At 52.6% G+C, this 22,595-nt stretch overlaps 9 protein-coding genes across 9 annotated transcripts; 3 read left to right on the forward strand and 6 right to left on the reverse strand.

Annotated features, from left to right (window-relative positions):
* Positions 1-523: 523 nt before the first annotated feature.
* BJX67DRAFT_345702 (uncharacterized protein) lies at positions 524-1,826 on the reverse strand. Its single transcript, XM_071028364.1, has 2 exons — positions 1,130-1,826; positions 524-1,063 (listed from the first exon to the last, which is right to left on the reverse strand). Exons 1-2 carry the CDS (start codon positions 1,761-1,763, stop codon positions 696-698), a joined length of 1,002 nt encoding a protein of 333 aa, XP_070889411.1. The 5' UTR covers positions 1,764-1,826; the 3' UTR covers positions 524-695.
* Positions 1,827-3,156: 1,330 nt separating this feature from the next.
* BJX67DRAFT_345704 (glycosyl hydrolase) lies at positions 3,157-4,425 on the reverse strand. The gene has a single exon (XM_071028365.1). The coding sequence runs from the start codon at positions 3,975-3,977 to the stop codon at positions 3,567-3,569; it is 411 nt and encodes a 136-aa protein (XP_070889412.1). The 5' UTR covers positions 3,978-4,425; the 3' UTR covers positions 3,157-3,566.
* A 1,567-nt stretch (positions 4,426-5,992) lies between these two features.
* BJX67DRAFT_283465 (uncharacterized protein) lies at positions 5,993-7,773 on the forward strand. Its single transcript, XM_071026701.1, has 5 exons — positions 5,993-6,238; positions 6,304-6,590; positions 6,647-6,863; positions 6,921-7,631; positions 7,706-7,773. Exons 1-4 carry the CDS (start codon positions 6,074-6,076, stop codon positions 7,239-7,241), a joined length of 990 nt encoding a protein of 329 aa, XP_070889413.1. The 5' UTR covers positions 5,993-6,073; the 3' UTR covers positions 7,242-7,631; positions 7,706-7,773.
* Positions 7,774-9,130: 1,357 nt separating this feature from the next.
* On the reverse strand, positions 9,131-10,676 carry BJX67DRAFT_283458 (Cdk5/Pho85 family cyclin-dependent kinase). The gene is made up of 3 exons (XM_071026700.1): positions 10,418-10,676; positions 10,334-10,357; positions 9,131-10,270 (listed from the first exon to the last, which is right to left on the reverse strand). Exons 1-3 carry the CDS (start codon positions 10,457-10,459, stop codon positions 9,428-9,430), a joined length of 909 nt encoding a protein of 302 aa, XP_070889414.1. The 5' UTR covers positions 10,460-10,676; the 3' UTR covers positions 9,131-9,427.
* BJX67DRAFT_345714 (hydroxyacid-oxoacid transhydrogenase) lies at positions 10,619-12,946 on the forward strand. The gene is made up of 3 exons (XM_071028366.1): positions 10,619-11,653; positions 11,711-11,769; positions 11,827-12,946. The coding sequence occupies exons 1-3, from the start codon at positions 11,232-11,234 to the stop codon at positions 12,831-12,833; spliced, it is 1,488 nt and encodes a 495-aa protein (XP_070889415.1). The 5' UTR covers positions 10,619-11,231; the 3' UTR covers positions 12,834-12,946.
* Positions 12,947-12,986: 40 nt separating this feature from the next.
* Positions 12,987-14,816, reverse strand: BJX67DRAFT_283440 (Zn(II)2Cys6 transcription factor). Its single transcript, XM_071026699.1, has 2 exons — positions 14,542-14,816; positions 12,987-14,486 (listed from the first exon to the last, which is right to left on the reverse strand). Exons 1-2 carry the CDS (start codon positions 14,596-14,598, stop codon positions 13,140-13,142), a joined length of 1,404 nt encoding a protein of 467 aa, XP_070889416.1. The 5' UTR covers positions 14,599-14,816; the 3' UTR covers positions 12,987-13,139.
* Positions 14,817-15,538: 722 nt separating this feature from the next.
* BJX67DRAFT_283543 (glycoside hydrolase family 43 protein) lies at positions 15,539-16,852 on the forward strand. The gene is made up of 2 exons (XM_071026702.1): positions 15,539-16,376; positions 16,462-16,852. The coding sequence occupies exons 1-2, from the start codon at positions 15,643-15,645 to the stop codon at positions 16,760-16,762; spliced, it is 1,035 nt and encodes a 344-aa protein (XP_070889417.1). The 5' UTR covers positions 15,539-15,642; the 3' UTR covers positions 16,763-16,852.
* Positions 16,853-16,942: 90 nt separating this feature from the next.
* Positions 16,943-18,365, reverse strand: BJX67DRAFT_378404 (uncharacterized protein; the record flags this gene model as incomplete). Its single annotated transcript, XM_071032336.1, has 2 exons — positions 16,943-18,288; positions 18,344-18,365. 2 exons carry the CDS (start codon positions 18,363-18,365, stop codon positions 16,943-16,945), a joined length of 1,368 nt encoding a protein of 455 aa, XP_070889418.1.
* Positions 18,366-20,981: 2,616 nt separating this feature from the next.
* Positions 20,982-22,564, reverse strand: BJX67DRAFT_345720 (uncharacterized protein). Its single transcript, XM_071028367.1, has 4 exons — positions 22,205-22,564; positions 21,792-22,136; positions 21,550-21,709; positions 20,982-21,494 (listed from the first exon to the last, which is right to left on the reverse strand). Exons 1-4 carry the CDS (start codon positions 22,238-22,240, stop codon positions 21,205-21,207), a joined length of 831 nt encoding a protein of 276 aa, XP_070889419.1. The 5' UTR covers positions 22,241-22,564; the 3' UTR covers positions 20,982-21,204.
* Positions 22,565-22,595: the final 31 nt, after the last annotated feature.

A 22,595-nucleotide genomic window follows, 5' to 3' on the forward strand; every position in this document is an offset into this window, starting at 1 on the left:
CTGTTTTTAAATTAGCCATGCCGAAATTGGGCTTACAGTCACTATCTATTATTCCTAGACATAGTAGAAATATACAAGAGAATTGTTGGAACACTGGAGTCTCTGAGACAAGAAGCGCTGCTCAAAGAATATATAGTAGTATTCTTAGGGTCTTACCTGGCTCTACAGCGCATACAGAAAGAACCTATCCTGAGGTGGAACATGTACGATGTCGCCAGGTGCAGAAAGCTGTTGGGAGGTGGTGGAGCAGCACCCCAGATGCCTGTTGGAGGGCTGTGCGGCTTGTTTGCTTTATTACCAAACAGTCTTTCTCCATAGTGTCTCGAATTAGACAGTGTTGACCTGGACCGTGATGATGACCGTGACGTGTCCGCAAATTTTTGGCGAGGCTGGATTATTGACAGGTGGAATTCTTTGCACGTAGTTCTATGCTGGTATTGGTCATGGCTCAGACGGAATTTGAAAAAGAGAGCATCCATCGATAAATTACTGATATAGCGTATTACCTTGTAAAGGAAAAGAGCAATCTAATGGAGTGATACCCATGCGAGCAGTGTGACCCCCAGCCGATCTCGTAGCAAGATTATGCGTCTCAGGGACAGTAACGACACACAGTCGACGTTGATTACTCCGCAAATTCCATCCGGGAAGGGGGTTACGAGATAAAAAGTGGAGTAGGCCTCTGGAGAGCAATCTCACGACATGAGTCCAACTGCCATTACTGTTCCCGCGAACAGGACAGCGCCCTTGCCCCAGATCGTGGTCCGGGGGCTCCCACTTCCTTCACCGTCCTCTTCTTGACTGGAATCCGGCTCGGAGGTCTCGTTGTCGGCATCGCTCTCCACATCAAACGGTTCCGCTTTCACACAAGCAATCTCCAGTTGAATATTGTCCGCATTCTGGTAAAGATCACCTTCCAACGGCACTCGCACCACGATGGCCACGGCTACTCGCTCGATCAGGTCCTCATACCTTGTATCAGACAGCCGGTCGGTGACGTACGTGTTGGTCGCGTTGCCGGAACTCATAATGCTCGTATCGTCCCCATTCTCCGTCGCCAGCACTGGAAGAGGGATGGAGGATCAGCGATCGGCATCAGAATGGCGACGGCCAAGGACAGCAAACTCACCTCCCTCCAGATTGGAGACCCAGGAGCTAATCCCCTCCACAGAGTAGGATTCGTTGAGGAAGCCGACGGGGCAATCCAACGCGCCGATGGTGCTGACGATGTCTTCGTCAATATAATTCCCCTGAAAATCGTAAAAGATACTATCCAGGGTGGCGCTGTGGCGAATGTCGGCGGCTGCGAGCTGGGTCTTCAGGAACCGAACTAAATTCTTCGAGCATCCAGAGCCCCAAACCTCGTCGCAGCCGTTATGGGCTCCCCCCGGAGTTCCGGTGAGGTTCTGATGGAGTAAAACCTTCATATACGTTTCCTGACGATCCGAGGGCGTCAGCCGGGTCTCGCTATACTCCAGCCAGAACGAGACTTTCGCGTCTGGGGCTTGACTTTCGCCGGGGGAGATGGATTCGGCGGCCAGTTCCTCCTCATTTTGCACGTCAAAGGCATAAACAAAGGTTGGCGCTTCGGGAAACAGCGGCTCGAATGCAAAGCTGACGGACCCGAGGGCGATGGGATCAATGCAGCTAGTCCACGCCGCCGAGGGATCCATGCCACAGTCGGTCGATTGGGCTACAGCATGTTCGCCCACGGGGGCCAGCAGCACCAACGCAGGCAACCAGCTCTTCCGGTGAAAACCCATTTGCGATCCAATGTCAAGAGATGTTCATTAGTGTTCGAACAACAAGAGACGAAATAAAAAAAAAAAAATTCTGAACGAGAAGAATGCCAATGCCCAAGGCTGAAAGAACCCTTGACCATGATGGATGATGTTTGCGCATGCCATTTATATATATATAATGATCCCAACACAAAACTGTGCCTTGATCAATCTTGAAAAAATATATTTTTAGAGGGCTTTGCAGGGTCCTTTATTTTCTTGGCTTTCTCCCCTGCCAATGGTTCAGGAACCAGATTCCTTGGCAGCGGTGTGGGGTTGCAAAGTTTCAGTTGATGAAGGACTTCTGCAGAAACCGTCACGCCAAGGGCGGCAAGCCCCGTGGGTGTCGAGTATCTGGATTCACATTGGATCAGCACCTTGCAACAATTCTGGGGGCGTGCTGAAATGGGCTTGCGATGTCATTCTTCGAAACAAGGTCCCGGCTGGGGACGTTTCTTTGGCCGGGCATCTGCACCATCCCGTCCCTTCGCTTTACATTCTCTGTCCTCTTTGGGTTCTCGTAGGTTGAATAGACAACAGAGTATGAGCAGGTGGAAAGGGATTTGGATTCAGGGGGGCAAGCGGCGGAAGAGTCGGGGGTCTGCGCCAAGAATTTTCCGGGTGTGCGGGCACGGGGCTGGACTCCTGGAGGCCCTTTTGAACTCACCAGTTCTCAAGAACCTGAACATTATTCGCTTGAACAAGACCAAGATAATTAATAACATCGTTTTTGGTTAGCCGCCTGGAAGGGGCCAGGGGCGAACGATTCGAGCATGAGGAGCCACCCTTTTGCTGACGAGTCTCTCATGAATTACTTGGGCATTCGCTAAACGGGAGGATCTTATTGGCCGACAATCTGGGCAATTTGCTTGCATACCTTAGTTTATTTTTATTCACTGCCGATTGTTCAACTTGCATTGGGAGTTGCTATGAGACGGTATTTCAGGCGTCCTTCTCTGGGTTGTTGAAACATCCCATCAATTTTCCACGCGGCGGCAAAATGTATACCTGCTATCCGTTCGAGAAGAGAACGAACTACACAGATAGGTTTTGCAATGACAGCCGTGATACAATTTAAAGTTATGGTTCGTGATAATCCACCAGCGCCGTTATAAACCACCCAACAACTCCTATTCTCCTCCATGGTGAGGGTGGCTGCTCATCTGGCTTCCTGGCAAGGCTCTAAAAACAGCCCGAGAATGGGTAATAGTTGGGGACTATAGCTATCCTGCTGCTAGGGCTATATGCGTTTCAATTGATAACCCGAAGATGTTTGAGGGTGGTATGGTCAACTGCCAGTTGACACAAAGAATTCTAAGATTCCAAGGTTTTGAGCTAATATTTCCGAATCTGTTTCTTCGAGCAACCTGGCCGTCGTGTCTCTTGAGAATTGAAGCCCCTCAATCTTAAGGATACAATTATTGCTTTTGAATCGATAAGAATACCCCTTTTTGAAAATGGCGCGAGTATAGATGCTTTCACAGTGAGTTCGTCCTATATGAGGAAATACTGACTACGATATCCCAGCTTCAACGTGGACGTCCATGGGATTTCGCTCTTCATGTGGTGACTCTGGGTAAGGCTGCATTGTTAGAGCCGAACATAACGAACAGCTCAAGTACTGGTCTTCGTATGGGCGAGGTGGCTCTACGATGACCGGGTTGGCCGAGTCGTAGGCTGTCCACGTCTTGCCCTGATCGAGACTGTAGGCGATTGACTGCGCTTGCTGGTTTGTAAGGACGTGCCTTCCGCTGGGTAGTATCTGCTCTACCGGATACCAATGAATCAGCGAGCTTGAAGAGCAACAAGGCATTCAGTCCAATGCGTCAAATCCCGGCTTGTTGCGTGGCCCCAGGACATTGCGCCCCGGGTGTCCCCGCCTGGATTGTGCTGGAAATACAGATGGCAGGTGCCATTGTTATAGATAAGGCTGTTGGGATCGTTCATCCAGTTTTTCTTCGGGCTGAAGTGGTATCGCGGACGATAGGGTTCCGTGTACGCACCACTTGGACGCGCTGGGGCTTCCTGCAATTGGGAAGCCACCGCCCCGAGGAGGGTCAGCAAGAGGGTGAACTTCATCGCCTTGGAATTGAACAAGAAGAGGTTCGAGAGTGTGTTTGTTGAAAGTCGACGGGCTTCATTGTCCTTGCTATTTACACTTCCCGACAGCGGTTGGTGACTGACCGAGTCGAGCATCACGGATGGGACGCGATGATCTGCGAATGTCGCTTGAAGAAACTGCGAGAAAGCCGGAATATGCAATTCGGAACCTCCACACCGTGGATACTTTCCCACAACAACGCCTGTTGGTCATTACTGTGTCGGGGTCTGGGGTTTCGCGGGACGTTGAGAGGCCCCGCGATGATCGCCGTTGGGCTGTACGGGACAATATGCAGGGGGTACAGGAGGAAGTATGAAGGCTTCTGACAAAACTGAATTGAGATCTCTTTGCCTTCACCGGAGATGGCTCTTCTTGGGGCATAAGGACATTGTTGTCATAAGGTGAATGCCAGCACACTCCCCTTCCCTTCGCAATCCTCCCATATACAAGCACCTCTGAATCGCTGCAGCAACCATGCTCCTTGCCTTAGCATTTGCACTCGCCACTCAGGCTGTGGCCCACGACTTCCGCACAGCCTTCTACTTCGCCCCCGAGAAGAACTGGATGAACGAGCCCAGCGGGTTGATCAAGATCGACTCCTGCGATCACAACCGAGAACGGCGTCGAGGCGTTCACCGGCACCACCTCTTATGACGCAGAGAATGCCTCTGGTCTCGGATCTCCTGCCAGTCCGCCATACCTGGCGTGGTACACTGGGTATTTCCCTTCGAATGGGACGCAGGACCAGCGTCTCGCCTTTAGTGTCGACGATGGTGTGGCCTGGACAAAGTTCCAGGGCAATCCCATCATCGCGGCTGCCCAGGAGGCACCGCATGACGAGACGGGGAGTTGGAAACCCGCGATCCCAAGGTCTTCCCCCATGAACCTTCCGGAAAATGGTTCATGATTCTCGCCTGTGGAGGACGGACAAGACCACCTGGGTGCTGACTAGACCCCCGCAGAGGTGTTCAGCGGGTGGGAATGGCGTCTTCGCCTTGACGGGTACCTTCGATGGATCGGTTTTCAAGCCTGACCCTGTCGACCCTTCTTCTCCCCTCTGGCTCAACGGGCCGGACGCGACGGCCATTCAGGACTGCCAGTCGAATAGGACATTGTCCGTTGATCGCACGGCAAGTGGGAATACCTCCTACAGCAGGCGGAGTCTACAGCGCTTCCCTGCAGCCCGACGGCTCTGGGGTGGTTTACCTCCGGGTTCTGGTCGACAATTGCTCGATGGAGGGCGAGGTGGTGATTTCAAACCTGATCTTCCCCAGTGAGACCTCTGATGGGCTGTCCCTGCAGGTGTGTGGGTGGGCAGCCAATTTGCAGGTGGTCGCGGAATTTCGCTCGAGGAGGAACATGGGGGCCATACGGTTCGGCTTCTGCATGCATTCTCCAGCCTGTTGTGTGTCCTCTTTGGTCTCCCTGGTTCTCTCTCACGGTCACAGGATAAAGTCATCGTTTTTGTTACCAACCCCCCCCCTCCGAAAAATGAAAACTTCTTTCTCTTCAATTCATCAATCACAACAAGTTTCATCCCCGGAAATCCGCTTCTTGGCCTCAAAATAAGCCTGGGGCTACTGGGAACGGAGATTTCCAGCCACTCGTATTGGTCCCCAGCCCCGACGCTACCCCGTTCGCCCTCTAGCTCGCTCGTAATCTTCGCTCCACTGTAGATGCTTTCCGGCTTGATCCTGTCAAGGCGATGGTCGTCGCCGTCCTCAGCCACCCTGCGTCACCAGTGCACTGGCCTTCGAGGATATCCCTCAACCTCTCGAGCCCCGGAATCTCACATGCAGCTTGACACCACACTCCACGCGAGGGTTTGCGCTACTGCAAGGAGACTTGGAGAACGAACCCGCGAATCGGACCAAATTGCCTCGCATGTTCTTTCCTGATCGACGGCATCGCCGAAGGACCTAAGAAAGAAAGTTCTTCTGGATTGGCCTCTCTGGATTCTGACATCTCCACGTTCTGCGGACGGATTCTCGACCACTCGCTCCATCGTCTCGCTCGATTGCCGCATCATGAGTTACTCCACTGTTCTCCTGGGGTAAACCTTTTTAACTTATATCCCGATGACAGCCCACCCCCGGTAGTTTTCCCCGGCTCTCCCGCAGTTCTCCATCCCCCAGCCGTGCGCACGCTGTACGCCATGGTCAGACCATAGCATAGCTCCACGTGCTCGAGAATGACAGCATCCGAGGACCGCATCACTCGTCCCACCGACCCGGATGGCCTGGTCCTAGAAGCCTGGGGCCAGGGCCTGATGGTCGGCTCGCTGGTTGTCATGGCGGCAGTCACGCTCTGCAATATGAAGAAGCATATCCTTCTCCATAAGCTTATCTTCGCGGAGGTAGATAGCCCTTCCGCCACGAAGAAAGGAAAAAGGAAGACTGCTGATCCAATTGCCTCCCGCAGCTCATCCTCGCCGTGCCACATGGAACCTGGATCTTCTCCAAGGAGCCGATCTATGGCTGGCATCTCTCTGCCAGCGCGATCGGCCTCAATGTATCCTGGAGTCTGCATAATATCATCGCCTGGATGAAGAATAAGCCGTTCTTCTCGAGACGAGTCTCCCTCATCTACATCATCACTGTCCTCCTCGTTCAGCCGTACTGGGTGGTCGAGATATACGCCAACTTCACCTACTTCAATAACATCAACAAAATATTCAAGACTACTCGGCCGTTAGAGCCGCTGTTTCGGTACCTTCCTTTTTCTGCATATATTTATCGTATATGCTGATGGTTGGACTGCGCAGAGACCCGTGGTGGGTATTCACAACCTGCTCCCTCTTCTACACCATCAAACGCGAGTATAACTTTGGCATCGTCGAGCTTGTCTCCGTGAGTCCCCGATTCGGGATCATGCTGGCCTCGATGTGTCTTTCTCTTGCCTTTGTCGTTGTCGACGCCTGTAGTGTCCTGGGCGTCTTTGACAGTGCGTCTCTGCCTTCAGGGATTCAGCCATTCTGGAAGGTGTGTTCCCCTTAACCTTTTCCTTGTTACGGTGAAGAAAGAAGCTGACAGATGCAGCTGTCATTCATCTTCAAGTGTCTCTGTGATACGGTTATCCTTGACGACTTCAAGACCGCCCTTGACCGCATGAGCGCGTACTGGCTCCAGAAGCAGGTGCGCACAGGGGGAATTCGCCTTCACGGGAGCTCGGGCCCACATCGGTTCAGCGACAATCACTTGAGCGACAGGGACCGGCCGGTGGAGGAGGTGGAGGATATTGATATCGAGGCATTAAGTAGCCGGAGGCGAGGAGGCGGAGTCGGTGTCTCGAAACAGAGGGCGTCGGAAAGTATCCCACGTGTATATACAAGAAATGACATGGGACACTCGCCCGTCTGACTGGCTGGAGAGCGACCCCAGACATGAATGATGAGCTCATTGATTATTTATCTCGACCTCCGCATTGACTTTGACGCGGCCAACCTGCCTTGGAGAGCTAAAATCTGACTAAATAAGTAATAAGCACTAGGATTCTGCCCGCAAACCTTCACCGGAACTCGAATACCCTGGCTGTCATCCTGGAGAGCATACTTCCCTTGTCGCCCAGCTGGACCAGAAGAAGGAATGTCCGCTAGTGAGGAGCTTGCTAATTATAAATCGAGGCTGGCCTCTCTTGGATCTCGAGCAAGCTGAGAACTCATCTTCCTAAACCCCAGTCAATCCCTTGTTACTTTCTGCTTTGTTGCGGAAAACCGGAAGACGACCATCTCCAAGGTGGCACTTGCGGGAGTCAGAAACACTTTTTCCACTTTTTTTTTTCCCCATTCCCTTGCTTTCGCTTCGCAAGCTAACCACCCTCCTAGAAAGGCCGACTCGGCTCTGTCGTCCTCGACGAACTCCTCAGAGCGGGCTACAAGGTGACAGTCCTCACCCGCTCAGCATCCTCAATCACGAACATCCCCCGACGGAGTCGGAATCCGCGAGGTGGACTATACATCCCACAACTCGCTCCAGACAGCCCTGGCAGGCCACGACGCAGTCGTTTCTACCGTGGCCGGTGCAGCCGTTGCCGGCCAGAAGCCCCTCGTTGACGCGGCGATAGCAGCCGGTGTCCAGCACTTCGTCCCGGCGGACTACGCCTTTGGCCTGCGGACTCCGGAGGTGCGAAGGTGCGATTCCTACCGCCGTATACCGATGTCGCGGAAATTGAGAAGTACCTTCGGGCGAGGTCCGACAAGATCCCCTGGACGATTGTTGCGTGCGGCGCGTTCTTGGAATACGCGCTTGACCTGCCGTTTGTGATTGACTTAGCGGATCGTAGGGCTGATGTTATTGGTGGTGAGGAAGTTCCATTCAGCGTCTCTGACTTTGGGACTGTTGCGAAGGCTATGTCTGGGGTTCTCGGACAGCCAGAGCGGGTTGTTGGTCACTGCGTGCAGATCCATGGAATGCTGATAACGGAGAAAGAGGTGCTAGAGCTTGTGAAGAAGTACGATCCGCACCCCGAGTCCTTGACGGTAAGCAATAAGGACGCCCGTGACAAGTACATAGAAGGCCTAGATATGTTGAAGAGAGGCATGTACACTATGGAGGCAGCATCAACACTCATGGCAGGAATAGTCTGGGATGCCAAGTACAGACTAGGATTTCAGGAGACGGACAATGAATGGCTAGGCGTTGAAGGGCTTCCTAATGAACGGCTCGAGGAGACAATTAAGGACAGAGTCCTTCGTGGGGTCTCTGGGATTGCCTCAGACAAGATTGTATCTAATGTGTAAGCCTGGGCAAGGTGCTCTCGATTGTGGTTGGATCCAAACACGGATTAGGATATCCACACCCAAACCATTTGAAATTGAATGGCCTCCCACATACATCCGAGGAAGAACCCCCGGCTCCTTGCCCGGGATACCGAAAGATCGCCGCCGATCGAAATTCGGCATATGAGGATCGCGCAAGCCATTCAGGGGACTCTTAATGGAACAAGATATGGGGTTGCGGCCTTGTAAGTTATGAAGAAGTGACCACACGCATGAACAGTGCAAGTTCAACCAACTCCAAGTTCATTCTTGCCTGCTCTTCCCTAATCACACTGCTTCATTAGTTCCAAATCGACCTGCCACAAGTAAGGCAAGTCACACACATCTCGAAAATCTATCGTCTCTGATAGCGGTTATAGTAGTATAAGGGCGACACTCCTTACCGACTATGTATTTGCCTCCGTGGTGTCTTAATGAGGCAACCTCATCCCCAACCGAGGGATTTCAAAAGTACTAGGCTAGGTGCTGAAGTCTCGAGCATAGAAAATCATAGATAGCAACCAACAACCAATCTCGTTGTATGCAGTGCCGATCTAAAATCAGACATCACCACCATAGAAGCTGACTAGCCATGGGAATGACCCGGAGTGGCAAACGGCCGACCAGGAAACCCAACAGGCAGAATTCTCACGGAATACACTCGGACAGAACCCAGAAAGAGCAGCTCAAGCCCAATCCAAGCATGACAGACGTTCGAGAGATTAGAAAGCGCGAGCTCGGTAGCTGAAAGCCCGTGATACCGTGATGAACAGCGGCATCTGACACAGCTCACGACACGACGGGCCGAGCTCCCGGGAGATCGTCAAACCAAGGATGTCGGAGTGCATCTGCGGCGCTTATGCGTAGGTCTGGTGGAAGACGTAACATGCACTTCATCAGATCAAGCCCTAATGGATCTATTCGAGGGACAATGTGGCGCAGATCTTGAGGAGCGTAGTTAGGGAAATTGCTTTTGTATTCAGGGAACTGTGAAACCCCAGGCCAAGTACGGTCGGTCGGGGTTCCCATGGCTCGAAAAATCCTTTGGAGTTGGTCCTCATTTGTTGTGCCTGGGAAGAGCGCGCGGCCAGTGAACATCTCGGCAATAATACATCCAATTGACCAGATATCGATGCTAGTGTTATAAGTGCGACTGCCGAGAAGCACGTCCGGTGCGCGATACCACAATGTCACCACTTCATTAGAGAAAGTGTTGACCGGAATTCCAAACGCTCGAGCAAGACCAAAGTCAGCGAGCTTGAGCTGCCCCTTGGAGTTTATGAGCAGATTCTGGGGTTTGAGATCTCGATGGAGAATCCGATTCTCGTGGCAGAATGCGATGCCCCGAAGAAGCTGGAAGGAAAAGGACTTGACAACGGTGGGTTCCAGCTGGCCGTGGTTGCCGTGGGTGTCCATGTATCGCTTCAAGTCTTGGTCCATGTACTCGAAAACCAACATCAGTTTGTTCTCGGTGTGGATGACATCGTAGAGCGAGAGGATGTTGTCGTGGTGCAACTCCTTCATTAGAGATATTTCGCGAATGGCGGTCGATGGCGTCCCTTCTTCCGAGTCGAGATGAATCTCCTTCAACGCCACCATCTCCCCTGTCTGACAATTGCGGCCTTTGTAGACCTGGAGGGGGTGGATGAGTTAGAAGGGATCAAAGGCTCGGAGGATGGAATGGACGAGGTATACCGTGGCATAGGTTCCTTCACCAAGCTGTGGACGGAGTCAGTATCGTTGCTTTGGCTTTGCTCATTGCTGCGATTGAATTGTTACCTTTTCTAATTGCTGGAAGGAGCTGGGATGGGTTCGGGCCATTGCGAAGTTCTATAACGGCAATAGAATGCGCTCTAAAAATGACTGAACTGGGATATTAAATAATTGGGATGAATACAGAGACAAAACGGGTGATGATCCTGAGATTGGCGATGAAGCGATGAGGGGCAGTGAGGCTGAGCGAAGCTGAAGCCAAAGGTGGGCTGAGATGCCAGATGTGGGCCTGAGGCAGCCACCCCTGTTCAGGCGATTGCTTCTTCCCGCCATCCTCGCGCATGCTAAATGGTTCCTTGGAGTTCCTGCAGGATACGGTGATTTCCCGTGGGAATCGGCTGTTATTATTTCTGTTGAGCAGTTCCAAACAATAAGAGAAGTAACGAGGGTGATCCAGCGAAGCGACGACCTCGGTATCCCCAACAACGATGCAGCGATCCTTGATAATCACTCCCCAGTCGGATGAGCAGACCGTACTCCAATGCGTTCGACAATTGTCTCTTCGATGACGACCATCTGCAGAGCGAAAGATTGAAGAGGTGAACCAAAAGCTCCGCCGGCTGGACAGCGAGAGCAGAACCTCGGCCATCTCCCCGAGCTGGGCCCCCCCGCATTCTTTGGGCTTTGTCGGATCCGACGACGGCTCCACGAGCTCCAGCTCTTCACCTCTGAGGCTTCTCCCTCAACTTCTCCAATTTGGAGTCTCCCCACAGCTTCTCCCTTCTCTCCCCGAAATCAGGCCTTATATAATTGACCTCTCCTCGAAATCCCCTCTCCTCGCCTCTTTCCACCTCGTCACCATACCCCGTCTCCCCGCACAATGGTCCCAGCAATCCGCATCCATGCTTCGGCTGCCAGCAGAGCACGCAACCTCCTGCGCACCGTCCAGTACACGCATCCGCCTTCATGTCCCTGCCACTCTAACCCCAATCACCACCACCATCATCCGCGAACTCCCACTCTAGCCGATCATGTTCGACGCCATATGGCCACACCTCCGGACCCGTCCCGTGAGAAAGAGTATGCCTTCGAGATGGCCGCCTCCAGCATCCGATTTGGCCCCGGTGCCACCAAGGAAGTCGGGATGGACTTTGCGAACATGAAGGCGAAGCGGGTCTGTGTGGTTACGGATACGAATGTCGCGAAGCTTGACCCGATGAAGCAGGCCATCGAGGGCCTGACCCGTGAGGGGATCGAGTTTACAGTCTTCGACAAAGTTCGGGTTGAACCAAAGGATAGCTCGTATGTTTTGCCACGCGGCCTTGCATCTCGTATAGCCTCATTCTAACGCACAACCAGAGTCAAGGAAGCCATTGCATTCGCCAAACCCTATAACCCGGATGCATTCCTTGCAGTCGGTACGTATCAGCGCACTGCATAATTTTTCGTGCAGGAACCCCCAGCTAAGCCCGCAGGCGGCGGCTCGGTCATCGACACCGCAAAGCTCATGAACCTCTACACCGTATTCCCCGAAGCCGACTTTCTGGACTTCGTAAACGCCCCACTCGGCAAGGGTCTCCCTGTCACCAAGCCTCTGAGACCCCTGGTCGCTGTACCCACAACAGCGGGAACAGGCTCTGAAACGACCGGCACCGCAATCTTCGACCTCGTCTCCAAGGGTGCCAAAACCGGCATCGCCCACCGCAATCTCAAGCCCACTCTCGGCATCTGCGATCCACTAAACACACGGACCATGCCGTCGGCTGTCCACGCCTCCTCTGGCCTAGACGTCCTGTGCCACTCGCTCGAATCATGGACCGCAATCCCCTACAACGAACGCACCCCGCGCCCCACAAACCCTATCAACCGTCCCGCGTACCAAGGTGCCAATCCGATCTCCGACATCTTCTCTCTGCAGGCCCTCCGCAGCACGGTCAAGTACCTGCCCCGTGCTGTGAAGGACCCGGAAGACTTCGAGGCCCAGTCGGAGATGCTCCTCGCCGCTACCTTGGCCGGTGTTGGGTTCGGAAATGCTGGCGTTCATCTCTGCCATGGCATGTCCTACCCTATCTCCAGCCAAAACCCAGGATACAAGCATGCTGGTTATGATGTCCAGCACCCTATCATTCCTCACGGTGTATCTGTTGCTGTGACGGCACCCGCCGTCTTCCGGTTCACAGCGGCTTCCAACCCTGACCGCCACCTGGCTGCTGCAGAGGCGTTCGGGGTGGATGTTTCAAACGTCAAGCGGGAAAGCGCCGGAGAGGTGCTGGGCGAGGCGTTGTCCAAATTCCTCTATGATCTAGGTGACCAGCCTCTCGGCTTGAAGAATCTGGGGTTTAAGTCGGAAGATATCGAATCCCTGGTTGAGGGAACTCTCCCACAACGGCGCGTGTTGATGCTCGCTCCTAACCTTAACAGTGAATTGGAGGCCGAAAAGGACGAGCTGAGGGGCCTACTGGAGCAGTCTTTAGAATACTAAGTAGAGTGTACCCATCACCGAGTAAATTTATTCAGCAGATATATATCATTCTTGGGTCTCGCTGTAACAAAGGTAACACGTCGTCAAAGAAAAGAAAAAAAATTGAATGAAACATACTAGGAGAGAAATAGAACCGAGGGAACTGTATAGTCTATATACATGGCATAAAAAAAAGAAAAGAGTAGAGAATGTACAAGAATGCCAACAACAGATGCAAGAGATGCAAGAGATGTATCAAAATCGCTCACAGAGTACCAAAACATAGCTCATCTATCGCTCATGCAATGCCCGCAATGTATCGCTCTTTCAATCCTGAACAATCGCAGTACCAATCATTCCCATCGAGGAAGCTATGCGATCTAACCAAGTAACAGCAAGGAAGTCAATCCGAGGGCTAGGAGCGACGGGAGGGCCGCGATCGAGCTCTGTCACGACCCTGAATGACAACGCGGCAGTGTCTTCCGGTTGACACAGAGCCCTAGCAAGCCTCTCTAAAAGATCTGTCAAAATAACAAGGGTATTCTCAGCGCCCTGCAGAAGAAGAGAAGGCCCAGGTTCGCCAACTAGCACATCCTCCTGTGGAGGGATGGAATGCAAGCGTTGGTCAAGGTCCATGCTGACCCGTAGATTCACGCTCGCTTCGCGCAGGCTCTCTATGGTGCTTTGGACACGCTGCATCAAATCCGGGATGGCAGCAGTAACGGAGGGCGAAGGGAAGAGGTATGCGAGTTCTAGTGCCTCGCTCAGATAGCGTGGGCACTTAACTATCTCTATAAACACCAGCTCGGCTGGATGTATTGAAGAAGACCATTCAGTCGGCTTCTGAGAGTCTTCAAGCCCAATCTGAAGTGACAATTGTTGCCATTCTTCCGCGTCTAGAAAACAGGGATTCCCCTTGTAGACAGCGGTTGCAATGGAGAATCCACGGTAGGCGATGTAGCAGGAGCGTGCCATGCCTTGGGCGTGTGATTGCGCTCCACGGCTGACCATCAGCCGTCGAACACCGTCCGCGTGTATGACCCACGCATCCTTGCTTGTTTGCGCGTACATCTCATATACGCTTAGCATCATCATCGTGCACAACATTGCGTCAGACATGGCGTCGGGCGTCTGAAGCGCGCGCGCAACCTCGTGGAGTGTCTGTGCGTACATCTGTCGGCTAGTCTTGAGGAGAGTGGCGTCTTGTGATAGATAGGCGAGGTAGACAGAGCTCAGGCATGCGACTGCTGCGTCTTGAAAGATGTGAGAGCCGACATCTTGGATGACGAAGGAGGGAAAATCAGGTCGGTCGGTAGCACGAAATCGATTGTGGTAATACATGGTGGGGAAGGCAGTGCGGATGAAATCCCCAAAGCACTGGATATGCTGTTTTTCGAGCAGGATCTGAGTGGGAGAACCAGTATTGGCGTAGTCTTCGCCCATAGAAGCATAGCGGCGTATCATAGCAAGCGCACTGTCGCGGACTGTCTTTGCGGCATCTGGAACGAACGGCTCGAGGAAAGTAGCGGATGATTTAGAGACACGGCCAGTGGAGGAGAGATGTCGGCGTTCAAGTGCAGGGCCTTCATCCTGGAAGCGGAAGGTGCGTTGGTATCCAGGACATGGTCGACCGTATCTCCGGCATTGTGAGCACTCCGGAGTGGCCTTGTCACACTAGACACAGATATTAGCGGAAGGCAGTGCCAGGAGACATCAAACTGGGAAGTACCTTGATGCGTCGCTCACGACAGCGGGAGCAGCCAGTGCTGTGAGGAACACCGACCATGGTCCAACCCAGGATCGGTCATATCCTCGAAGTCGGCTCACTGAGACTTCGAACACAGACTGTTGCTGGAAAAGCTGGGGGGAAGGGGGAGCAAATGTGAAAGACGGACTCGAAAAGGAAACTGATATCAACCAGACAGTTGACATGAGCGCATGAGGGGTTTTTACCATCTCCAGAATGAGTCCTCAGACTTGAGTGAGTGCCCCTTGATCGCTAAATTGGAAAATAAATCAAAAGAGGTTCGGGACCGCGGGCCCGGGCCATGACAGCCGAGTGCTGTCATCCTCTTCTCTTTTTCAGCATAGAGCCTGTTATTTTTGGAGAACAGGGAACAGCAATGAATCCATCCGAAGGGAAAACCCCGTTGCTGGCGAATTTCGGCCCCCACAGCGTTCGTCCGCACGTTATCAAACTTGAAGCCGGTGTCAGAGAGATATATGAAGCTCAGAGGGATACGAACGGGATCTAGCAATTCCGCACTTGAAGTGATCGTGGTACGTCAAGTTCACCAGTACACGAGGGTGCTAAATCCCTAGTGTCGGTTAGCGTGTGCAAGTGTGCTATTTTAATTTCTGCACCGGGAGATCAAACGCACCCCGGTGGGGAACCATCTGGTAATGAGGCTCGTGTTTCACTGGTGTGGGTGGAGTTTCACGAGTCGAAGTGATGGGAAGGCAGAACGGGGCGTCGTATTCGCATCTCTCTTCACTCGCTGGAGCATCCCGAAGGAGAAAGTGGCTCGTGAGGATAATTTTAGACGGAGAGGCGCAACGCAGATTCGTCGAGAAGGAAAAAGGAAGGATGCTTGGTTCAAAACGTGCAGCCTCTGCAGATGAAGCAAGGTTGGGGGTCGACGCAGGGGTCTGAGTGTCTGGGCGCGGAGTGAGGGAGTGAAGCTCTTCCGACATCCGAGCTCGATCGCCGTTCGAACGCCCAGATAGGAAGTTCAACGTTAGCTCCAGCGCTCAGGGCAACCAAACCAGCCTCTCAAGTGCAATTCACGGCTTGTCTTCAGGTGTGCTATTCTTGTCCCTGTACGAGAAGATGAATCGTCTTCTGCAGTCGCTTTCTCTCCTCCCCGGGGTCATCGGTCTCAGCCAGTTGCCCCTTTCGGGCGGGGACAACTTCAACCACGCCGTGCTCTCCGCGGGGAACCCCGTGTTTCCAGGATGGTATGCGGACCCCGAGGCACGCATCTTCGACAATCGCTACTGGATCTATCCAACGTACTCGGCCGCCTACGAGGAACAAACTTTCTTCGATGCTTTCTCGTCTCCGGATCTCCTGACCTGGACCAAACATCCTTCCATCCTTAACTTTTCTGGAATCCCATGGTCCACCAACCGGGCCGCGTGGGCCCCTTCCGTGGCTCGTCGACGTCGTTCCGCGAACTCCCGGGCCCTGAATGAAAACGGGAATCATGACCTCGACTTCGACTACTTTATGTACTTCTCCGCCGGAGATGGCGCGGGTATTGGCGTCGCGAAGTCAATCACGGGCCGACCCGATGGTCCCTTCGTCGATGCCAGAGGGGAACCCCTCGTGCCAGAGACTGTCTTTGGTGCTGAAGCAATCGATGCCCAGCTGTTCCAAGATGATGCCGATGGTCGTGTGTGGTTATACTATGGAGGATGGAGCCATGCGATTGTCGTCGAGATGAATGAGGATATGGTAAGTTTAAAGGGCGAATACCTTGAAATCACCCCCGAGGGATACGTCGAGGGTCCATGGATGCTGAAGCGAAACGGCGTTTATTACTTTATGTTTAGTGTTGGAGGGTAAGTTTTCCTCAGGCCAATCCGGACTCCTACGTTCCTCCAGACCGGACTTGGGCACCAGATGCAGGTGGTTAATCGAGCACAGCTGGGGCGACGCTTCGTACGGTGTCAGCTATGTCACCGGTCCCTCGCCGACAGGTCCCTTCTCCAGCACCCCGACCCAGATTCTGTCAGGGAATGACAAGGTGGGCACTAGCACTGGCCATCATAGTGTCTTTACTCCCGACGGGGAGGACTACTATATCGTCTACCATCGGCGGTACTTGAACGACACCGCGCGCGATCATCGAATTGTATGCATCGATCGCATGTATTTTGACGCCGGGGGAAACATTCTTCCCGTAAATATCACCACTGAGGGCGTGGATGGAAGGCCACTGTGGTGATACCATTTACTCTATATAAGCCTCAAGGGTTGGAATTCTCCAGGATGTTCGTTCTATATGATCAATCTAGCCTCGGAATGCTGAAAACGTGTGCTTTTGTCACCACAACGCCAAATCTCTGGGGTATCTGCGAAACAAGATAAGTATGGACAAGAATGCAAAGAAAGCAATACGTCAGAATCAAAACATGGAGCTGCGCTTTTTCGATAGTTTTCCTTCATCCGAAGCTCGTCGGAACCCAAAGAAACTGCTCCTCTTATTCTGCAGCTGTGGGTTTGCCGTCGACTGCGGACGTGCCACTGGTGGAGCCAGGAGGGCCGTTGTTGACGTCTGGCCGGGCAGTTGTGTGTACGGCCGGGAACCCCCATGTGAAATTGATGGGCCTTGGTTATAGTTGTGGTATCGCTGTCCCGGCCGCGAGGGCTGCGCGGGCCTTGAAGCCTGCTGCGTAGATGGCCGAGGAGGCAGAGACGGGGTCTGCGCGCGGGCTTTCTTTTCCTCTTCGCCGTAGAGCTTTTGTAGCCGGCGGGTCTCTTTGTCAATCTCAGCCTGGCGCTTAAGGCGCGCCTTTTCCTCCTCCTCGAGCAATTTTTTGGTCCGGCGTTCTTCCTCTTTCCGCAATTGTTCCTGTTGCCTCGTAAGTTGCGGGCTCTTAGCCGGTTGTGGCTGCGGTGCGGGAGGGATATCGGCCTTCAGGGCGCCTGAGCCGGTAGGCAGCCTGTTCTGTGCCGAGTTAGGAGCCGTGGGGGAATTAGAAGTGGGTGAGGCAGCGGCGGAGTTCTCTCTAGAAATCCGGAAAGCGTCCCTGGGCGAGGAGAAATAGACGTCACGGATAGTGATAGCTCCAAGTAAGAGGACAACTTCCAATCCCTTGAAATCTTCCATTTCCACACGGTATAGATTCGGTTCGTATAACGTCAGCTCACGCAGGGCCTTAAAAATAGAGACCGTAATGTCCGGTTCCTTGCTCTTGGTCTTGGTCTCGGGAATGGCGGAGGTTTTGCCGCGGAGTAAGCATGTGAGGTCCTTGGAAAGCTTGCTATCTTTCCGCCAGCTGAAGCGCAGCTTGGGAGTTGTGTCTGCTGCGGCCGGATCAATCTGGACACGATCAAGGGTGGACCCAGTGGGCTCGCGGAAGCTGTGTTGCGGCATCTCAAACGACCAGGACGGGGGGCTATTCCACGTCTTGGGTTTGTAGGTCACGACAATTTGTTGGTCAGGGTTGTAGAGCCTGATGGTAAAGCGAGACGGGATGATTGGTTCCGGGGATGGTGCGACGCCGCCATTTTGGCGGACAGCTTCCGCGGACAGGGTGGGTTGCGTCCATTCAGGGATGATCAGGATCTCGCCGTAGACGACGTCTGGGACGAAAGGGTCGCAGAGGGCGGCAGCGAAGCGGTTTTTGGATTCGGGGGAGGAAGGGTCGAGATATCGCAGGGAGTAGGCTGGGTTGGGGTCGTTTCCATGCTGGAGAAGATATATTTGCGATAGGTGAGGGGTATCCTTGCTTGGCTTGAGGTAGAATGCTGCTTCGGTTAGCTCTTCTCACCGAACCCTACGTCCAAGCAGCTGGGGGCGTACTGGGGAGATTTTCGTCGAGCATCTCGTCTTGCTGCTGGTGTTTCAAGGCGTAGGAAGATTAGTGGCAGCTCTTGTTGGCATGAGTCGAGATGCCATTTGATCAGACATGAAAAGTCTCCCGAAGGATGAGGGGAAGAAGGAGGATGTTTATAAAGATCCGTCGAACTCCTGATCATCCAATCTCGCTGCGAGTATGACGAAGCCACCATTGCCGTCTGGGGTAATATCATGCCTGAGGCAGCCACTGCGCCCCTCTTTTGCACCCTAAAAATAGGGAGGGCGCTTCGCAGCTTCATCAGATCCATAGGCAGCAGAAAAACACCGTCTCCGTGCTTGACAATCATTCCCTGAGCAAACATCCCTTTCCTCTCCTGTCCCAATCAACATGCTTGTTCCTTCGAGCGAAACTCTGGTGCCTTGGCTAAGCCCCGAGCAAATCGGACTTTCGGATTGAACTCTGCCTCGTTATGGTGAGAAAGACGATCCAGTTGAGACTAAAGCTGCAACAGCCACAACAGCTTCATGCGGGATCATGACAGCAATTTACGATACGGCCATTGTCCAAGGAGCTTGCCCTTCTGGCCCGCGTTTCTAGTCAGGAGACCCTATAAGCTGCCTCTCCGCAGCGCGGGTAGGCTTGTGGCAGTGGTTGCATGCCCCACGCGCAGTGTCTTTCTGGAAGTGATACCAGGTGGATCCAACTCTTTTCGCTTTCTGAGAGGGAAAATAGCCAGAAGTAAAATTCCGCCTGCAGACCTCCCGGTATGCTATCGGGTGTTTATTCCCCGAATCCCAGGCTCCCTCGAACGGACTCGTATAGTGTGGGTGACACGGAAAAGCTTCATCCTTCTCGGCCCCCGAGGCGGGTTGAAGAGAGCAGGATCGGTCTCCACGCCATGACGTGATTCCTAGGCTCCATCATCTGGAGAGTCCAGAACGCGCGTACACTAGCCACACCTCTAACCCAATCAGCTGCCACCGGGAAGCTCCGTGAGGTACGCCATGTCGAGTTTCCTGAGGAGTGGTGTTCTCTGTTCGAGACGAAACAGTGCAAACCTATGTTTAGACGGCCAAAACAGGCGGCGCCCTTACCCATTCCCTACTCCCCAGCCTCGTTTAATTCTACCTTTGCAGGGATTACAGAGCTACAGAAGTAGATATATGCGGTAGTTCAGCGAAATATTCAAGTTCTCATTTGTTTTCGTCTGTATAGTCTTTCGTATCGAGTACTTCGCTATACCTTTAATCGATTAGCGACCGCAATTGAAAAGGAGGAGAGAGGGGGTCACTTAGCCGTCTTTGTCATGAGGTCGTCCGTCTGATAGTCGTCGGCGTGAGGTTGTATATGTGGGAGTCTCACAACTATCTTCTCGATATTAGTAGACCTTCCTTCTTGTTCAGTATTTCAGCTGCTTTCCAGTTAGCTCGCTTCCTCAATCGTCCTATAAGAAGGGGAGGAGAGGACTTAGCTTGTTCTTCGATACCGTGGTACGAGTTTCCGCGGTTTGTCGGCCCTATATTTGTTAGCGGGATATATAAGGGAAACCTACCCGTGGAAGTCTCAACAACCATATTCATAATGTGGCTTATCGGCGATTTTCCGTAGATATGCTTGACCTGTTGTATACCTGTCAGCGTGGTCTTCGGAAGAGAGTCTTACTAGCAACTCGTCACTCCGACTTGACCATTTGATTCTGGCAGAAGAATAGATCCGATATTTATAGGTCGTTGGGTTAGTTAACAACATTCTTCGGTTGGGCCATCAAGGGGAACGTATCTCGTGGACCGTGGCTTGGTCGTCCGTGTTCTCTATATGGATCCGTCAGTCAACTTCCGATTCGGGGAAACGTACCTGTAGTTTTGATAACTCAGATTAGGTGAATCGATCTCTTGATTTGCTCTATAAGAGTCAGCATATTTCCCGGGTGGAGGGGACGTACCTGTGCTTTGTTCGATGTATATGGCTCAAAGCTTCGAAGGAAACTTAGGGTTCCAAAGATCGACCATACCTATGCCTGTTAGCCAGGGGAAAACCTGGGGAGACTTACCTGCAGTAAATTCAAGAATTCATCGAGATAACCAGCCTATGAAGTTAGCACTTTCATGTTGAAAAGGAAACGTACATGGAGTTTTGGTTCTCGAACAAGAGATTGAAAGAACCGGGCTGTTTTGTCAAGGAGCCGGTATAGTTGAGATTGCCAGGCCATCCTGGAGGTCTCGTCGTCGAGCTGCTTCAGTTAGCTAGATAGGAGGAGGGTGGATCACTCACAGTCGGAAGACATGGCACATATGCATGGAGCCTTTGGGCGCTCGCTCGATCGATTGAATGATATTACCTAGGAAACTTATTAGCCAGGTCGACATGGGAGGACTCACCTGGATGCAAACATAGTTTGTTAAGATGCCAAGCCATCCGAATTGTATTGTTCGGATAAAGCCTGTGATTGCTGATGCTCGATTGACTCTGACCTATTTATAGACAACAGGAACAAAGGCCTTGGGATCATTGTTTCTGGTGTCCCAAAGGGGTCCATATTGCGTGTCTTTCTTCGTTGAGCATTGTGTACTCATTACGGCCTTGTTTTTTTTTTTTTTTTTTTTTTTTTTTTTTTTTTTTTTTTTTTTTTTTTTTTTTTTTTTTTTTTTCATTATGACAGGCAGTCCTGCTCGAAGAGCAAACAATGATATACATCCCCCTTTGCCAATTCATTGTCACTTTCACAAGAGGACCTTGTTTATAAACACATTGAGCTCAGCACGGCAAACAAAGCACCATGTTGAAAGTTTATTAAGGCCTTGTTCTATTGTTCTCGAAATTCACTTCTCTCTAGTAAATAAGTATATCTAACCGGTCTAGCCATCTATACTCTCACTCCATCAACTTCCTTCCCTTGCGGGACCTTCGCCGCCTCCCGCTCAGCGGTGCTAAGCTGCAGCCCCTGGTTATCCCATCCCTGCACACCCTTCTTATAGAAGACCTTTTGCTGCTCACGATCTGCCATCGGTCCTTCCTTCCCGCGGCGAGTACGCGATTCAATAGTCTCGACCAAAGTAGCATTATCACTCTCCAGCGGCGCCTCCTCTAAGTTCTCGAGGTCAACCTTGTCCGAGAAAGTATATGTCCGGTATTCCGTGTTCAGCCACCCGGTCCCTGGTAGAGATCGAATTAGCGAGAAGTTCCAGGATGCGACGGAGTGCGTACGAACCCTGGTACTGGCTGCTATCCTCCCAATCCTCAGTAAAGTAGTGCAGGACGCCGCCATGAGAAACCATAACAATCTCTTTCTCTGGCCTCGCTTTCAGCCAGCGTCGAGCATCTCGCGCTCGGTTCCCGATTGCTTGGTTGGTTGGTGCGTAACGGCCAGTCTGATAATCCAACCATCCTGTTAGCAAATGGAGCCAGGGAGCCACTTCCCGGGTGTTTTGGGGCGGGGGACAACCACTGTACCTTGACATTCCACCCGTCAACCACTAAGCTAGCGTCAACCGGCAAGCCCTTCTCATCGATCTCCTTCTGCAGCAGCTCTGGATCTGTCCCCGTATCGCACGGAACGTCACTCGTCTCCTGGATGTCCGGCAGCAGAATCAATTTCAGGTTTGGGTTGGCCTTGAAGACGGGCTCGAAGCTCTGCAGGGCCGTGTACATCGTACGGCGAAGCGGGGAAGCAACGACGAGGTCGATATGCTTGTGGCGGGGGAAGCTGTCGCGAAGTTTCCGGCATTGTTCGTTTCCGAGGTCGGTGAGAAGGGGGTCAGGGACGACGTGGTTTGCGGTGGAAAGATTGTGGACGCCCTGGGTCAAGTGACGGTCAATTAGCTTGGATGCCTTACGGGAAAGAATTTCGAGGGATTGCGGCATACCTGAGCGTGGCGAACGCAATGGACGATGGGCGGCATTTTTAGAGAGAGGAAAGCGGGGTAGCGGGGCAGAGAGTGACAACGGGAAATCCCAGGGATAAAGTGATCGAAAGAACGGAAGAGATGGGAGGAAACGAGAGAAAACAAGGAGAGACGGGACAGAAGAGATTGTAGAGCGAGATGAGTCAATAACGCGAGGAATAAAAACTTGAGGAGACGACAAGGCTCACCGTGTGGCCAAAACCTGGGTCTTCGTTGGTGGAGAGGAAAAATGGGACCCCCAGCGGCCGCCAACGACGTTGGATCTTGGCATATAAATTTGACCGCTTCGTCTCGAGGGTGCTGGGATCAATGATGAGTAATAATGCTCTTTGTGGGGTATATCTAGGTATAT

The sequence above is a fragment of the Aspergillus lucknowensis genome, assembly GCF_044049455.1.
Source record: "Aspergillus lucknowensis strain CBS 449.75 chromosome Unknown BJX67scaffold_6, whole genome shotgun sequence".
Lineage (NCBI taxonomy): Eukaryota > Fungi > Ascomycota > Eurotiomycetes > Eurotiales > Aspergillaceae > Aspergillus > Aspergillus lucknowensis.

Bases quoted from the DNA above. Each gene is read 5' to 3' on its own strand.
- BJX67DRAFT_283465 (XM_071026701.1), top strand. From the start codon at position 6,074: ATGACAGCATCCGAGGACCGCATCACTCGTCCCACCGACCCGGATGGC. The intron at 6,591-6,646 runs GTACCTTCCTTT...TGGACTGCGCAG, and splicing joins CCGTTAGAGCCGCTGTTTCG to AGACCCGTGGTGGGTATTCA. The intron at 6,864-6,920 runs GTGTGTTCCCCT...TGACAGATGCAG, and splicing joins GGATTCAGCCATTCTGGAAG to CTGTCATTCATCTTCAAGTG.
- BJX67DRAFT_283458 (XM_071026700.1), bottom strand. From the start codon at position 10,459: ATGGCCCGAACCCATCCCAGCTCCTTCCAGCAATTAGAAAAG. The intron at 10,358-10,417 runs GTAACAATTCAA...CTCCGTCCACAG, and splicing joins CCTTCCAGCAATTAGAAAAG to CTTGGTGAAGGAACCTATGC. The intron at 10,271-10,333 runs GTATACCTCGTC...CACCCCCTCCAG, and splicing joins GTGAAGGAACCTATGCCACG to GTCTACAAAGGCCGCAATTG.
- BJX67DRAFT_345720 (XM_071028367.1), bottom strand. From the start codon at position 22,240: ATGCCGCCCATCGTCCATTGCGTTCGCCACGCTCAG. The intron at 21,710-21,791 runs GTACAGTGGTTG...TTGGATTATCAG, and splicing joins TTGACGGGTGGAATGTCAAG to ACTGGCCGTTACGCACCAAC. The intron at 21,495-21,549 runs GTTCGTACGCAC...GATCTCTACCAG, and splicing joins GGATAGCAGCCAGTACCAGG to GGACCGGGTGGCTGAACACG.
- BJX67DRAFT_345702 (XM_071028364.1), bottom strand. From the start codon at position 1,763: ATGGGTTTTCACCGGAAGAGCTGGTTGCCTGCGTTGGTGCTGCTGGCC. The intron at 1,064-1,129 runs GTGAGTTTGCTG...TCCCTCTTCCAG, and splicing joins GGTCTCCAATCTGGAGGGAG to TGCTGGCGACGGAGAATGGG.
- BJX67DRAFT_283543 (XM_071026702.1), top strand. From the start codon at position 15,643: ATGAATCGTCTTCTGCAGTCGCTTTCTCTCCTCCCCGGGGTCATCGGT. The intron at 16,377-16,461 runs GTAAGTTTTCCT...AATCGAGCACAG, and splicing joins TTTATGTTTAGTGTTGGAGG to CTGGGGCGACGCTTCGTACG.
- BJX67DRAFT_345714 (XM_071028366.1), top strand. From the start codon at position 11,232: ATGGTCCCAGCAATCCGCATCCATGCTTCGGCTGCCAGCAGAGCACGC. The intron at 11,654-11,710 runs GTATGTTTTGCC...ACGCACAACCAG, and splicing joins GTTGAACCAAAGGATAGCTC to AGTCAAGGAAGCCATTGCAT. The intron at 11,770-11,826 runs GTACGTATCAGC...CTAAGCCCGCAG, and splicing joins GGATGCATTCCTTGCAGTCG to GCGGCGGCTCGGTCATCGAC.
- BJX67DRAFT_283440 (XM_071026699.1), bottom strand. From the start codon at position 14,598: ATGGTCGGTGTTCCTCACAGCACTGGCTGCTCCCGCTGTCGTGAGCGA. The intron at 14,487-14,541 runs GTACTTCCCAGT...ATCTGTGTCTAG, and splicing joins GTCGTGAGCGACGCATCAAG to TGTGACAAGGCCACTCCGGA.
- BJX67DRAFT_345704 (XM_071028365.1), bottom strand. From the start codon at position 3,977: ATGCTCGACTCGGTCAGTCACCAACCGCTGTCGGGAAGTGTAAATAGC.